Raw genomic sequence first — 16403 nt, forward strand, 5'->3', positions numbered from 1 at the left:
CTGAAGCTTAAATTGAACTAGAATGCATCTCGTAGCTGATAAGAACAAAACTAAAGTATGATCTCCACACAGCTGGAATGTGAAACATGTTACAGAAATAATCAAAACAAAACCAGGGGATTGTGCTACCGTCTAGGACTTGCAATTTTCTTTTTTAATTTCATTTCACTTCCTTGACAAGCTATCCCAGGTGGATTATAAAATATAATTACAGTAGGATCACTTCTTATGCAGACATTATGTTCCAGGGGATTGTGTGTAAAGCCAAAATTGCATACAGTCAGAACTCCAGAACCACACACACACACACACACACAAACATCTCTACTTTTCTGAAGCCAGCACACCAAGTGGGCCTGGCCCGCAATGCAAGATGAAGAGCTTTTAGGTTCTCCACCATTCTTACTGGGCTCTGGGAGACTCCTGAGGGATGTCGTGGGAGCCTCCCAGAGACTGCACAAGGCCTTCCCTGAGCCTGTTAAGAGCCTGAGAGCTTAAAAGGGCTTTCCGCAGTGGGGAAACACAGTGCACAAAGAGCTTTTAAGCACCCCGCCTTGCTTACTGGGCTCTGGGAAGCTCTTATGAGATCTTGGACAGCCCACGCAAGAGGCTCCCAGAGCCCAGGAAGCATTTCTGGCAGCTTTAAGCTCCCTGTCTTGTGTGCATTTAAGTTGTGTGATATCAGGTTGCTGGCCACCAAACGCATAAAGCTGTGATAACCCAGGTTAAATGCGTGCAGGTTACAATCCTACTATATAAAATAAATGCAATATATCATTTTAATAGTGGGAAAACCCCTACCAAAGTGTACTTGTGAGGAGTCTTGCAGGCACCTACAATCTCAGCTGGCATTGTTTGTTTGCAGCACAGTCCCCTTTAAAGGTAAAGGTAAAGGTACCCCTGCCCATACGGGCCAGTTGTGTCCGACTCTAGGGTTGCGTGCTCATCTCGCTCTAGAGGCCATGAGCCGGCGCCGTCCGAAGACACTTCCAGGTCACGTGGCCAGCGTGACAAGCTGCATCTGGTGAGCCAGAGCAACACACGGAAACGCCGTTTACCTTCCCGCTGGTAAGCGGTCCCTATTTATCTACTTGCACCCGGGGGTGCTTTCAAACTGCTAGGTTGGCAGGCGCTGGGACTGAGCAACGGGAGTGCACCCTGCCGCGGGAATTCGAACCGCCGACCATACAATCGGCAAGTCCTAGGCACTGAGGTTTTACCCACAGCACCACCCGCGTCCCTCCCACAGTCCCCTTTATAAAAATAAAAATACAGTCCCCTTTATTCAGATTTAAAAATAAAAATAAAAATCATGTTTTCCAGTCTGCAGCATTTCCCAGTTCACTAACAGGAAGTGCAGCCCATGCTGACTCAGTAACAGTTCAGACTTCTTGGAAACCACAATAGGTTACTGGAGATAAAAATAGCACCACTCATGTGTGGATTCATGAATGAAAACTGTACTTTCCTACCTGGTTCAATTAATCGAATTAGTCCCTCGTGGTGAGCAACTTTATCTTTCCAACTCTTGGTCTTGTTTGCTGCAACTTCCAACTTCTTTTTGACCTCCTAAAGCAAGATTAGATTGGTTTAAGCATTAACAATACGTGGACACTCAAATGATAGGAGATTTCTGCTAGTGCCACTGCCCAAACATTTTACTACCTAAAATATTGCACTAGCTCACCTCATATTGTTCCAGTGCTTCCTTCCTATCCAGTTCCAGTTGTTCTAACTGTTGCAGAGCAACTTGAAGAGCATGTTCCTTCATCATTCTCTGGTTTTCCAACTCCTGCTTCTCTGCTTCAGTCACCTCAATGGTCTGCTGCTGCTCCAAATGCCATTTCTCCAGTTCTTGTCTCTTTGTAGATTCTTCCTCCAGTAGTCTAGAAAGAGTTTATAGTGATTGGGAAAGAGTGTATACATTAGGAACATCACTATCTATCAATTTGATTAACAATCAAAAATAGACCCAGTTATTCTCCAGAACTAATAAAGAGTTGTGTAGAACAGGTCAGTGGGAGGGGTTTTTTGCTTTCATGTTCCCACCCTGCTTGACAACCATGCTTGGAGTATAAATAATCTCCCATATAAGATTAGTCGATGCCCATGGGATGTTTTCATCACCCACTTCAGCCTATAGCTCAGTTTGCAGACTTCACCCATCAGATTTCACTAAACCTGTCTCTTGACTGACAGACAACTGTGGGCTGAGAGACTCAGTTCGCAGCCACCAATGCTACTGAATGCCAGAGGCAGAAAATACAATGATTCAGGGACAAGAGAATTCTGCCTGACTGCAGAGATATTGAGATTGCTTTGTCACTTCCCAAATCTATCTCTCTTCAAGCATTCCACTCTATTAGATACATGAATGGCAACCCTCTCACTCAGTATGAAGTACTGAGTAGCCTAAGATTTTATTCCTATTGCTATAAAAATATATACTGACCTGGCCTGAAGTCTCCTGACAGTCTCCTCATCCTGGCGTGCCTGTTTTTCGTCCTCCAAGGCCTCCTGTAGCTGCTTATACATTTCCTCGAGTTCCCGGACTCTCTGCAAGTACTGTTCTAGCTCAGATGACTTCTGGGCTACCTGTTCTTCCATTTTCTGTCTCACCTGGTGATATGGAAGAGAAGGATGTTTCCTCATACTTCACAACCAATAACAGCATTCATCCTTTTATGTAAGAGAGAGAGAGAGAGAGAGGAAGGAAGGAAGGAAGGAAGGAAGGAAGGAAGGAAGGAAGGAAGGAAGGAAGAAGAAAGGAATCCTTCCACCAGGTTTCCCATCCCCCAAACCCTCATAAGCCCACCAGGTTTCCCATCCCCCAAACCCTCATAAGTTTGCAGCTGTGATTTTTCCTTTTCATCAGCAAATAAACCTCCTGGCCCTTTCTTTTCCATACATTGCTGCAATCCCGGCCTTGTTTCTATGTACCTATTATTAATTTGGATCGTCAAGCTTTAATCTATTTATTAAGATAGATCATTTTTAGACTCACAAATTAAACGGCTAGAACTTGCCCCTTCTTCGAGTTATTTTGGTTCTAAATTCATTACTATACTAGAGGGATGGAATACAAAATATTAAAAATTGCCTTTACTTCCAGCAATGATCAGCATACCTTTGTTTCTTACATTTTAAATGAAACTGCAGGCTTCTGAAATACGAAATGTTATGTAAACTTTAAAACTCAGATGATTAACTGGTAAGACCTAGTTAACCCCTTCATCATTACACTGTAAAGGTACTGACTTGGTCCCTTGTTTGTCCATGTAACTGCTACATACTGGGATGGAGAGGGGCAAGGGAGCAGTGAGGTCTTTGTGGTAGACCAGTAGGAGTACCAGATTGGCTTCAACAGTGTGTTTGCCTTCTCATGCCACCCAGTATGCTGCAGCAGCTCAGGTAACTGAAGGACAGGTGGGTGCCACCACACCTCACCAGCTGCTACTGCCTTAGTTCCTGCTACATTATCCTTCATCAGATTCAAAGATGCCATACACCTTTCTCCTGTCACTAAACAATCTAAACAGACAGATCTTTAGAAAAAGACACACAATGATACCACTCCTTGATATGCCCTAATTCCTCTGTCCCAGTTAGCTGGTCAAGTTCAGAACTATACATCACTCAGCAGAATCCTGAATCAACAACATATGAATTTTGATTTGGTTGTCTCACTTACTGGTTGCTTTTTATTGTTTTATTTCACTGACTTTGTCACCTGGGATGCATTCAGATGCTGTTTGATTATGTTAGTTTCACAAGTTATGATGTTAGTGCTTCTGTCCCAATTTCTAATGTTGCTTTTACCGCTGTAGGACCTGTTGCATTATGGAACTGTGGCTTTTAAATCAAAATATCACCATGTTGTGCTAAACTTTTGAACTGCATGCCCCAAATCTCATTACGTGTGCAGTGGTGGCATGATCATGAAAACCATGGGAATATCACAGCGTAAAACTCCCATGGTTTTCCAAGTTAATGGAGTTGCAAGCAAAAAAAAAATTACTAAAAAAATTAACATGGAATTGAGCATTAAACTTTCACCAGATTTCCAGAAGTCGCTTTTACATTGTGTGCCTCAGTAAAGTCTGCTAAACTATCTCACACAGACTCCCAGAACGGATTAAGTTTAAGAACCAAGGTTCCACTGTAATATGAAAACACAGTTCCCTGTTCACTACGGCACTCCTCCTGATCTCATAACTCTCAGTCTATGTGATTGGGGTAGGGTGTGGGGTGGGGAGAGATGTAGCTGTGGGGTTTGGATAAGATGCATGGCCTGTGACCAGCATCTCTGAAGTGGTGGCTGCACTGGGTGAAGTAAGACGAGTTCAGATCTTCAATCCTTCACTGGTACAATTCAAATATGCCCTCTGTCAACAATTTAGCTGTGGGTCTGAATTAGGTGCTTAATATGCTACTCATTTAAACTCTCCCACTTATGAATCTCTGAGACTTCACATCTATCACAGGTGTTTAAAACCCAGCATGCAAATTTCCAAAAAGTCTGTACCCTCAGCAACCTGCCAATGAAACAAAATGCGAGACAACATTTCTCCTAGTCCTTTGCATCTGTCCATTGCTGCACACTTCCACTTTCACTACTGCTTGTATACTAACTACTAGTCATAGGTGCCAACTCCCAAAATATTTGAGGAGCCGGGCCCCCACAAAGTTGATGGGCATTCCCATTCAAATGGTGTGTGTGCACTGTATCATGTGATTGATTATGCAGGGTGGGGCTTACCTGGGCCCCCACATTGTGTGGAAGATCACATAAAACATAGAAATTCAAAGTAAAGAAAATGTTGAGAAGATAGAATGAAGCAATGTCTGAATGTAGCCTTACTCTCCTTGAACTTACCATTTTCTCTCTCTCCAGCTCAAGACTGAATCGATCTTGCAATTCCATTTGAGTCTGCAGACGTTTGGTCTCCTCTTCTGAAGCTCGAGCTGCAGCTTCCTCGAGTTGCTGTGCCAGAGAAGAAAGAACTAGATAGCTCCCACTAATTTATCTATAAGCACAGATACAGACTGACTATTTCTTACTTTATTGCTGTGGCTTTTGGTTTTTAAAATTGTATTTTCATTTTAACGGTTTGTAAATCAATCTGGAAACAAAATATTTTTGAAGGGTGGGATATAGGTTAAAAATCAAAACAACTATCTTCAAGTAAGCTGAGATAAGTCTCAGGCCCTGGAATCATGAAGCTGTAAGGATTGAAAGGTCTGAAATGGTGAGATAGTTTAGCAGACTTTACTGAGGCTACATTTAAAACATTCCTAACCAAGTAACTCACATCAACCAGAGAACAGCACACAGACAAACAGCAGCACACAGGAGAAAGTTACACCATCACTACCTGTTAAACAGGATATAAGATTAGGTTACCACACCTAAGCAAGTAAATAGTGGCACATGCCAAAATGATGGTCCTATCAAAAGCAGATAAGCCACTCTGCAGATAAGCAGAAAAGCATATGAGCCCCACAAAAACATGGGAGAGACTAGGCATTACCAAAGATTCATGCACAAACTCATGCGGAAGGAATAGGCCGGTATTACTTTGGTTCTCTGTTTTTCTGGCAAAGGCTGGAGCCCAGAGAAGCCTATACTAAAATGCTTCTGTGCATAGATGGGGGAGTGTCTGATTTTTTCCCTCCCTTCCTTCCTTCCAACATTAGCAACCACCTTTCTGGAGCTATTCTTTAGAGGACTGAAGAGCCCGTGTGCTTTGGATCCCTGCATGTCTCTCCTACACATACTCCCAGCCCCCTTTTTTAGCCAAATTTTGCTGTGTCAAGTTGAGAAAGTATGCAGTGCTACTTTACTTGACACAACAAAGGAAGAAGACTGGGGGCTGGACCCAAGATTTATGAATGGTAACTGCTTTGTCCTTTTAGTGCCACCTGAAAATAATGTACTACAGTGGTACCTTGGTTCCCAAATGGCTTGGCTCCCGAGCAAATTGACTCCTGACCACAGCAAACCCGGAAGTAAGTGTTCCAGTTTGGGAACATCTTTCGAAAGCCGAATATCTGATGCAGCTTCCGCGGCTTCCACTTGAGTGCAGGAAGCTCCTGCAGCCAATTGGTTTTCAAACAGTTTCAGGAGTCGCACAGACTCCCAGAACGGATTAAGTTTAAGAACCAAGGTTCCACTGTAATATCAAAACACAGTTCCCTGTTCACTACGGCACTCCTCCTGATCTCATAACTCTCAGTCTATGTGATTGGGGTAGGGTGTGGGGTGGGGAGAGATGTAGCTGTGGGGTTTGGATAAGATGCATGGCCTGTGACCAGCATCTCTGAAGTGGTGGCTGCACTGGGTGAAGTAAGACGAGTTCAGATCTTCAATCCTTCACTGGTACGATTCAAATATGCCCTCTGTCAACAATTCAGCTGTGGGTCTGAATTAGGTGCTTAATATGCTACTCATTTAAACTCTCCCACTTATGAATCCCTGAGACTTCACATCTATCACAGGTGTTTAAAACCCAGCATGCAAATTTCCAAAAAGTCTGTACCCTCAGCAACCTGCCAATGAAACAAAATGCGAGACAACATTTCTCCTAGTCCTTTGCATCTGTCCATTGCTGCACACTTCCACTTTCACTACTGCTTGTATACTAACTACTAGTCATAGGAGCCAACTCCCAAAATATTTGAGGAGCCGGGCCCCCACAAAGTTGATGGGCATTTCCATTCAAATGGTGTGTGTGTATCATGTGATTGATTATGCAGGGTGGGGCTTACCTGGGCCCCCACAATATTTTATTCAAGTTGGCACCCCTGCTACTACCCGGTAGTACATTCCAGTTTTCTTTTCTGCCACTGGAAATCCTCCCTTCTTCCATCAGAGGCTGGTTTAACATTTGAAGGGGAAACTCCTGAACCTCTACATTCTATCCCGCTGGAGTGAAGGACACTATTATGAAAGTTTTTCTGTTGTGCATTTGTCCAGCAAAATGTCCTGTTTTCAGACTACACTGGGTTAGGAAACCTGTGGCCCTACAGATGTTTCTGGACTGCAGTTGCCCTCAGCTCTAGGCAGTATGGCTACTGGCCAGGAATGAAGTACCCCAACAACATCTAGAGGACTGCACGTTCTCTACCCTTGGACTATACTAATAATCAAGCTGTCTTGGACTATGCGTTTTTATCTTATGTAGCACAAAGTTAAAGTCACTTAGTAGTACACAGTGGTGAAATGTTGTGGTGCAAGGAAACACACAACCGAATAACCAAACATTATTGTGCAACAGATTGCACAACAAGAATCAGCTGTTGTACAAGGGAAAACACAAGTACATTGCATACACACACAAATCAGATGTTATACAACAAGTGTCCACTAACACAACTGTTGCATTGGATTCCTTTGTATCACAACCTTTAAGCTCCGCCAGCAGAGAACGCTGGATACGGCTCTATGCATATATCACATTTCAGCTGTGGAAATACCATAACCATTCTGACATCACTGTGATCTAGTTAGCTAGTGAGGCCCGAGCATCGTTTCATTAATCTGAAGCACAGTTCTATTGTATTTTGTGCACAATATGCCCATGCATATGTAAATAAAGCAGGAAGGAAATGCCAAGGACCTGAAGCTTTTATCTTCTCCCAGATCTGTAAATTCCCTTCAGGTTGAACTGTGTGCCTGTCACCATTCAGGAACCTACCTCCTCTTGACTGGAAGACAATCAAAGTAAACCATGTTCAGATTATTGGAATGATATTGCAACACTTTTACATCAGACCCATCTCAATAAAATACCTTGGGGGCTTTATTATTCAGCATTTCTGTTTTGTGTGAGTTTTAAAATGAGAGCGGTTGTCGCTCAAGACACACAAGCTCCGTTGCTTTGTGTGGTGGAGAAAAACTTAGAGAGTTTCTTGGAGAGAGAGAAAGAACATCTAATCAAGAAGAATTGTCTGAGATCTTCAGTTTCCTGGGGTAATACAGGAACAGAAATCTGAAGAAGCATCGTTTTCACCTCCACCCTTTCTTCCCTGAATGAACTGAATGTTTGATTTGGGAACAGGCCAATTCACAGAGCTTGATTATTTGAGACAGTTTTTAGGGCATAGTGCCAGGAGATTGTATTACATTGTTTCAATATCTGCAATCAGGGAACATACATTCTGCTAAGAAGCACAATTTGTAACAATATTTAACAGTGCATTCTGGGAAGACACACAGAACGTGACCCACAGCCTGCACCCACCTTTCGAACAGTCTCCAGTTCCTTCTGCTTATTCTCATTTGCCACTTGGAGCTCTTTCATCTGCCTTTCCAGTTCTTCTTGTTCAGCCTGCAATTTCTGGCGTAGCTCTTTACGTTTCTGTCGTGCCTCCTTGTGAGGTGGAGGGCTACTTAATCTCAATAGATTTACAGTTGTCTGAATAGCTGTTTTAATTGTTTGAAAAGAAAAAGGAGATAATGCACATGATCCATTTATCAACAAGAATATTGTTTCTAAGTATACAAATTCCTTTCCTGCAGCTGTTAGGTTTGATGCCATCTAGACATTTAATGCTGCTTTAACTACCTACACCAGAGCTTTCCAAACTGTGTATCGCAACACATTAGTGTGTCAGCTGCAGTGTCTAGTTGTGACTCCCCGCACTCCCCCTGAGGCTGGAAAGGGGTTAGTTTAAAACTGAATTACTGTGTTGCGAAATGATGCATGTCTTAAAAGTGTGTCACCAACATGAAAAGTTTGGAAAGCTCTGCCCTACACTGTGGTCACCAAACCAAGAATATCAGTATTTATATTCATTCCTGTTCTCCACAGAGTGGTGTGGGAGCCTGAAGTATATTTTGTCACCAAACCCAACCACTGTGTAGGTAGTCAGATTGTGGTGATGCCACTGAGATGTGGCGGTAAAGGCTCAATCGTTACAGAACACAAAACAAATAAAGTGGTACCTCTGGTTACCTACTTAATTTGTTCTGGAGGTCCATTCTTAACCTGAAACTATTCTTAACCTGAAGCACCACTTTAGCTAATAGGGCTTCCTGCTGTTGCCACGCCGCTGCTGCACGATTTCTGTTCTCACCCTGAAGCAAAGTTCTTAACCCGAGATACTATTTCTGGGTTAGCGGAGTCTGTAACCTGAAGGGTATGTAACCTGAAGCGTATGTAACCCGAGGTACCACTGTAGTAAGGCAAGGAAGAGCCGGGGGGGGGGGGAATACTTCACAGGCCCCAGGATTGCAGCCTAATGGAACCTAGCTATCTTTAATTCCACGAAACTCTCACGAAATGCAGTGGGACTTACGCTCAAGTTAACTGGAGGAATTTAATGTCCTGCTAAGTTTATCATTCCATCAGGGAAAGCAATTCAACTTCTCAGATGGAATGGTCTCACTTCTCTCCCCCCCCCCCGCCCCGTTCTGGGGATTCTCCTAACTCCACCAAAGCCATTGGGTTCATGGGGAGGAAAACCCTTTTGTACAAGTGGAAGTCATTGCAAAGGAATAGGATAGGAAGTTTGAAATGCAGCAGAATCAACCTGTCAGAGAACATAATTCTGGGGTAGAAAGATGAGACTAGTGGTCAAGCTTAGGAGAAGGAAGATTCTTCTGCAGTTGCACTCACAGTTTCTAGGTTATGTTAGACATATGTATAGGAGGACTAAGGAAGTTATAGTACAGTACAGTACCAGTAAACAAAAACAGGGGTGAGCTAATGCTTTTGTCATATATAGCTTCTTGTTTTGTATCATTAAAAAGTTTTACCGTAATTCAGGAGCACCACATGGGTGTAAGACTTTGTATAACAGATAAACTTATATTTAGCAATGAGTACTCCATTATAAGTCAAGTTGATCTCTGGCTGGGCTTAAGGCTTGAACACAGGTCTCTCAAGTCCAAACCTGCTATGCACCCACCCCTTCCAACTCTCCCTATACAGACACATCCTAAGAAACAGGTCTGGGAGGTTTGCAGCTCGTTACTTTAAGGCTTGTTTTCTTATAAACCAACATTAAATATAGACACAACTGTAGTGGTCCTCCAATACTGCTTGACTTCATTCTCCATTTTAGTGCCTAAAGCCCATAATTTTCTAAACTGGGACTCTAAAAACATAGCCTGTATTTTCTGTACTACTGAAAGACCAGCACACTCTGCTGCTAAGCAAGCAGCCCAGTTATCAACTGATATAATTATAGCTGTGACAGCTTCAATACCACAAAAGTCAAATGCTAGTTTATTTCTGTACTTTGTTGCTTCTTTTGGGTGGGGGTGGTTAGTGAGAGACGCAGAGTGTGTAGACAAGGGGAAATTACAAAAGTACCATTTTCAGAACTGAGACATTGTTCACTATTAAGATTGCTGCAATTATTAGTACACGGTACTTTTTAGCGTCTATCATATTAAATTAAGTTCTTGCTAAATGACAGAGATTTAAAAGGTACCATTTACAGTGACTTCTGCAAAAAAGCCCAACCCAGCTTCATACTGAATAAATGAAATTCTGTAATGTGTAGTGATGACTTATTTTTTTATTGCAACAGTGTTGAACTTATTGATAATAGCTGTTCTTATCAGGAGAGCGGAAGTATTTATAGCTGCTAATCTTACTGAGTTCACAATTCAGTATTATTTCTGAAACAAGATAATCAAAGACCCATACAAGTTTCCAGACTGACACTGAAAAAAATCTGTCAAGTTGTCATGTCTGTAAGAGGACGGGCAGCATGTGAGGTTTCATGCGTGGCATGTGAAACACATCATAGGTTAATAATGGATTGGTGTATTCTCTGGTTCTAATCCAAAGTGAAGAAGGAAGGGATGATCCTAGTTTGCCAGTCTAAATGATAATGCCACTCATTTTCATCTTATAATGCCAATATAATTATATATTTCATTATATATTTTTAGGTGCCAGGAAAACATTCCTCTTCAACCAGGCCTTTGGCTGATTAATATTCCTTCAGCCATTCTTTTTCTTTTTTCCCCTTTAATATTTTTTTTATCATTTTTTATCATTTTTTATTTTACAACAAATAAAGTTACAAATTTTAAAACATACAAATTAAGTTGACTTCTACCTCCTCTCCTTCTATGGTTCCTTTCCTTTTCTCCATTCTTCTAGATATCCATTATTTTCTGTATTTACTTACGTTTATTTCAAAATTTCCTTACAATTATACTTTAACAGCCTTTTGAATATGTCTGTGGGGAGGTGGGTTATTGTTGTTTTTGTTTTAATTATTTATTTGTATTTTTATCTTGTTATTTTATTCTTTGAACCACCCTGAGATCTTGTGATGGAGGGCAGTATATAAATAAAATAAAATAACACATAAAAAACATTTAACAAAACTAGATTGCTATGTAGTGTACATGCAGACCTGGCAAAAAAATAATAGATTATTTCTGCTGTTCCTGATTTTTTTTAAGTATTATTTTTTCCACGTATACTCACATACCTAAATTCATTACACAGTCCAAACATATTACATATTTCACAGCTTTCCCCAGCTAGTCTTAAACTCCCAAAGGTGCGTGTAATAACATAGAAACGTCATTCTCACCTTGAATCCACTCCTGCCTCTTCTTCTTATCAGAGGCACTAATCTCAAAACATTTCTCTAAGCTTTTTATAAGAAAGAGACATTTCTTTCCATCTTTGTCAGGCAAAGCCTAGTTATAGAAAAATAATAATTTCCTTTTAAATAACAATACAATAACAACACAATATATCATTGCATACACAAAAGTTTGCAAATATGTATCTTCTAGTAAAAGTTAGCTCAGAAGAATTAAACAGAGAAAAATTCACACCCAAGAACCATATATATATATATATATATATATATATATATATATATACACACACACACACACACACACACACACACAGTGGTGCCCCGCAAGACGAACGCCTCGCAAGACGGAAAACCCACTAGACGAAAGGGTTTTCTGTTTTGGAGGCGCTTCGCTAAACGAATTTCTCTATGGGGCTGCTTCGCAAGACGAAAAAATCTTGCGAGTTCCCGCGGGGTTTTTTCGCTTTTTTCCCCCCTTTCCTAAGCCGCTAAACCGCTTATCAGCTGTTCCGCTGATAAGCCGCCTCTCAGCTGATCGCTAAAAGCCGCTAGAGCGCTAATAGCGCTAATCCGCTAAGCCGTCAATGGGCTTGCTTTGCAAGACAAAAAACCGCTAGACGAAGAGAATCGCGGAACGGATTAATTTCGTCTTGCGAGGCACCACTGTATATGTATATATATATTCATAATAATAAAATATATGGACACCATTCCCTGCTTGTGTATAAATAAGCATTAATAAATAACATTGTTGTTGTTGTTTGGTCGTTTAGTCGTGTCCGACTCTTCATGACCACATGGACCAGAGCACGCCAGGCATTCCTGTCTTCATAAATAAATAAATAACATTTGTCTAAAAACAGTCTGCTAGGGGACTTCCGGGTTAGCGCCATCGACTAATGGCGGATTCCCTCCGAGCTCCGGAGGGAATCGGCTCCGCAGGATCGGGTCTTGTCCACGGCGGCGACGCGGGGACCCTTAAAAATCACAGGCGTGGATGCCTGTGAACCTGGTGACTCGGCGGGCACCATTTGCGCCCTCCCAAACTGCGAAGGAGCCTTTTTAAAGGCTTCGGAACGGGGACAGGGTGCGGCGCGGTGCTGAGAGTACATTGCTCCTTCTGCGGAGTGAAGCCGCAAGCCATTGTCGGAGAGCGCTGACTTTTTCCTTGGAATAATTGGACTTTAAAGTAAAAACCCATGAGTAAGAAGGAATTCGGAATTTAAAAAAATCTTTGTTAAATTAGGAACGAGCGGGGAAGGGTTAAAAAGGAAGTCCGCCCCCCCCTTTGTAGATAATTTAAAGCAAAGAACTTGCTATCTAAGGTCGAGAGGATTCTTTCTTTCCTTTTCTAAAAGACTTCAACCTTCATGGTTTGATACTATAAGAAATTTTACTGGAGGATAAAAGATTAACTTTGGGAGCTGAAGTTTCACCCCCCCGGACCCGGGAGTGTCCCGCGAGAGAGCCTGTTGATGAAGTACTGAGGAATTTGACAGCTGTCAAATTGGCTGTCAGAGGGAAAAAGAGAACTTTGTTTCTGTCGCTTCTGCTGGTTATATTTGTTACAATTTGTTGAGAATAAAGAAGGACTGATACAAATTAAAATGACTATCGGATGTGAGCTGAAAAACACTAAGAAACTAAAATCCCCCTAGAGGGGGTTTAGGACATTACAAGAATGGCTGGAGGAAGGAAAATTCTGACTGAGCTGATAGAACATTTGTTCTCTTGGGAAAGTTACAAGGTAAAATTGATGTTTTGGCTACAAGCGTCATAACTCTGGCCTCAGCAGTAAACAATTTTGTTGAGGTTGATAAGGATTTGAAGCAGGAAGCTCAAACAGCTGGACAAACAGAGAAACTCGAGAGTTATGAGAATATGGAGAAGGAGACATATGCTGTCCCTGAAGAAAAGGAAGGAGGAGCTGTAATTTCGCAGATGTCAAATGAGAGTTGCAATTTGTGGCCTGACATGAAGGCAACAAAGGAGAATAATAACTTGATGTGGAAAGCCTGGCCTGAATTGGTGAGTCTAAAACCGAGAGATCCCCTTATGTGGAGATCTGAAGACCGAAGGATTATAAATTTGATCAAGGTGGAAGTAGGAGCTTTGGGGGCATCTGGACTTGAAAGGAGTATGTTTGAGTACCCCTTAGGCTCTATTTTCAAGTATGGAGGGCTGGCTGGAAAAAATATGGATCCTGTTGGGCCGAAGCCTCTCCGAAATTTGGGGTTCAACATTAAGGACTATCAAAAAGGCCGGCAAAGAGGAACTGAAAGAGATTTAAAAGCCTCAGATGTGAGATCTCCAGGCTAAACAAGATATTGAACTGATGAACATTTGTTGGGGACTGAAACCGGGAAGGGGGTGGGTGGAGTCTGGGAATCCAAAGGGTATAATTATAACTGGCTTTGTTTTTATTTTGTTTTGCTATTTGTTTGGAACTGGGGAAAGCCGTGGAAGGGAAATTTTGGTCGACTTTAGGAAAAATGTTTAAGAATGAGCAACGATGTTTAAGTATTGATGTTTAAATTTGGATAATAAGGATTTGCTGAATTAATAATTTAAATTGGAATACAAGAAGGGGAGGTGTGAGGAGGTCTGAGAAATAAGTTAAATGAAAATAAGTAATTGGAATTTTATGTGTTTTTAAATGTTTTTTTCTCTTTTAAATTTTGGATTTTTGTATTTTTGTTATTTTTTTGTTTAATTGTTGTTTTCGTGTGTTTTTATTGAAAATGCCAATAAATATTCATTTAAAAAAAAACAGTCTGCTAGTAAAAATTTAGGGAATTTTTTCTCTCCTGTTTTCTGTAATGTAACATGGAATAATAACATGGTAATCTATTGACAAACTTTGAGAATAGTAGGCTATTGCCCTGTACCTTTGAGCATCTTCACACTATAGCTATAACTTCTCAGTGACCAAGGCTGGGCACAAGCGCAAGCATGACCACTAAGCAGAATATTTCTACAAAAACAGTTATTTTTTCTGTTCTGGGCAGCCCAACCCTGACATACTGAAGTCTGCCATGGAGACTGCAATAGCCCCACAGTCACTGAGCTAAGTGTATGGCAGGGGACCAAAAGAAAGACTGCATGCATTGGGTGCCCTTGGTAAGACGCATCCAACCCCCAAAGCAGCCTTTGCAGGGACATGTGCTAGCACAACAAACACTACTTGCTCATCTCATAGATAACACCTATGATTCGCTACAACCAAAGTGATTAACTTTGCTAATGGCAATAACGAAACTGGAGCAACGTAACAGGGGCACCTGCTCCTGATATTCTCTTTCCTATGTCAGTAGGACTACAGGAAGCTTCTTTGCCCAGCAATGGGTTTACAACCATTTCATGATTAATATTCATAGCTATTAATGCATTTTACACTTATGCTAAATGGCTGAGCACGTTACTATCATTAGTTCTTGCTGGTTTCATACGCACTCGTTCCTAAAGCCTATCACCCTAATCCAACATTTCCTCACACAAACAGCCAGTGAAGATCTGAAATACACATAAAAGTCTACTTCCCCCCATTGGAATTAATTGAGCAGCCCACTCCAGCAAGAGATCTGTGTCCTCTTTATGTGTTTCTCTATACTGGGATGTAACCATACAGATGGTGACTATTCTGTTAAATATTCCACTATACTGATAGTTATTAAAAGAAAAAGCTTGCTTATTTATTTATTTATTTATTTATTTATTTATTTATTTATTTAAAAAATATATACCGCAATTTCATAAAAGAGTATCAAATGAGTTTACATACAAAAAATGCATAAAACCATACAGTAAAAACCATGTGAAAGAAGTTAAAAGCAGAAAGCAATTAGCCATTGCAGAAAGATGTATTCTCAATTGCCTGCATGGAAAAGTTGAAAAGTTGAAATTATATTGCCTTCTATCCTCTGTGGGGGGAGGGGGGCAGGCATTCCAGTGTGTACTTTTACATTGCATGCATTTTTTTTACCTCTACAGTACAGTTGCCATCCAGTATAATCTCTCCTCTTTTGTCTTTTAGGTCTTCACTAACATAGTACGATATAATACTGGGTTTTAAAACAAACCAACGTTCTGTCCAGTTTTTCCTTTTGTGGCCCTTCTTCCACATATATCCCTGTAAAATAGAAATGGCTCATTTAATTTATTTTAGCATTAGAATTTCTGACTTAATAGTTCTGAAGCAAAATCCAAATGTAATTAATACATTTTTTTATTTCAACAGACATGGATCAGGTCCTTTAAAATATTTTTTTCCTATTAGTTCAAAGATAAATTTATGAACCCATTTTATGAAAAAGCATCAAACGAATTTCAGTTTTAAACCTGTCTTGGTTAGGAAGAAAATATTTCAACTATGCCTACTGAAACTTAAAAATTGCCAAGAACAATAGCAACCACCCTGCATAACTGAAGGAACATTGCTTAGTACCAAAACCAATAGGAATCAAATTGATTTAAAAAACTGGAAGTGTGTACAGTTTTCATATAAGCATCCATTCAATGATCCATCCAGGTCATTACTTCACTACATGAGTCTCTGAAAAGACTATACATATGTACAGCTACGTTTCCTTCAGCTATAATATACACATACCATTTACAATTTATAGAGCAAATGTCAACAGTATTGCCACCATGATCCAGGCAATCTTCCCCCAAAAAGCTCTACAGCTTTGGCCGATGGCAGGTGTTGGCGCGGTTTAAAATATTGATTTATTAATTTGGGGTTCCAAAAAATAGAAGTCATCTTATACATGGGGGCATCTTACACAGAAAAATACGGTAGTTAGAAAACATTACATTATCTCACA

At 40.9% G+C, this 16403-nt stretch overlaps 1 protein-coding gene across 1 annotated transcript in view; it reads right to left on the reverse strand.

Moving 5' to 3' along the window:
• The window catches only part of SWAP70 (switching B cell complex subunit SWAP70), a 36383-nt gene that overhangs the window by 4653 nt on the left and 15327 nt on the right, over positions 1-16403 (reverse strand). The window contains exons 5-11 of the mRNA XM_081841173.1: positions 15560-15706; positions 11563-11671; positions 8244-8425; positions 4877-4984; positions 2453-2619; positions 1688-1886; positions 1473-1569 (exon numbers count right to left, since the gene is read on the reverse strand). Of these exons, the coding sequence (XP_081697299.1) occupies positions 1473-1569; positions 1688-1886; positions 2453-2619; positions 4877-4984; positions 8244-8425; positions 11563-11671; positions 15560-15706 (1009 nt within the window). The remainder of the gene's footprint in view (positions 1-1472; positions 1570-1687; positions 1887-2452; positions 2620-4876; positions 4985-8243; positions 8426-11562; positions 11672-15559; positions 15707-16403) is intronic.

Source organism: Podarcis erhardii, assembly GCF_964252035.2.
Source record: "Podarcis erhardii genome assembly, chromosome: 1".
Classification (NCBI taxonomy): Eukaryota; Metazoa; Chordata; class Lepidosauria; order Squamata; family Lacertidae; genus Podarcis; species Podarcis erhardii.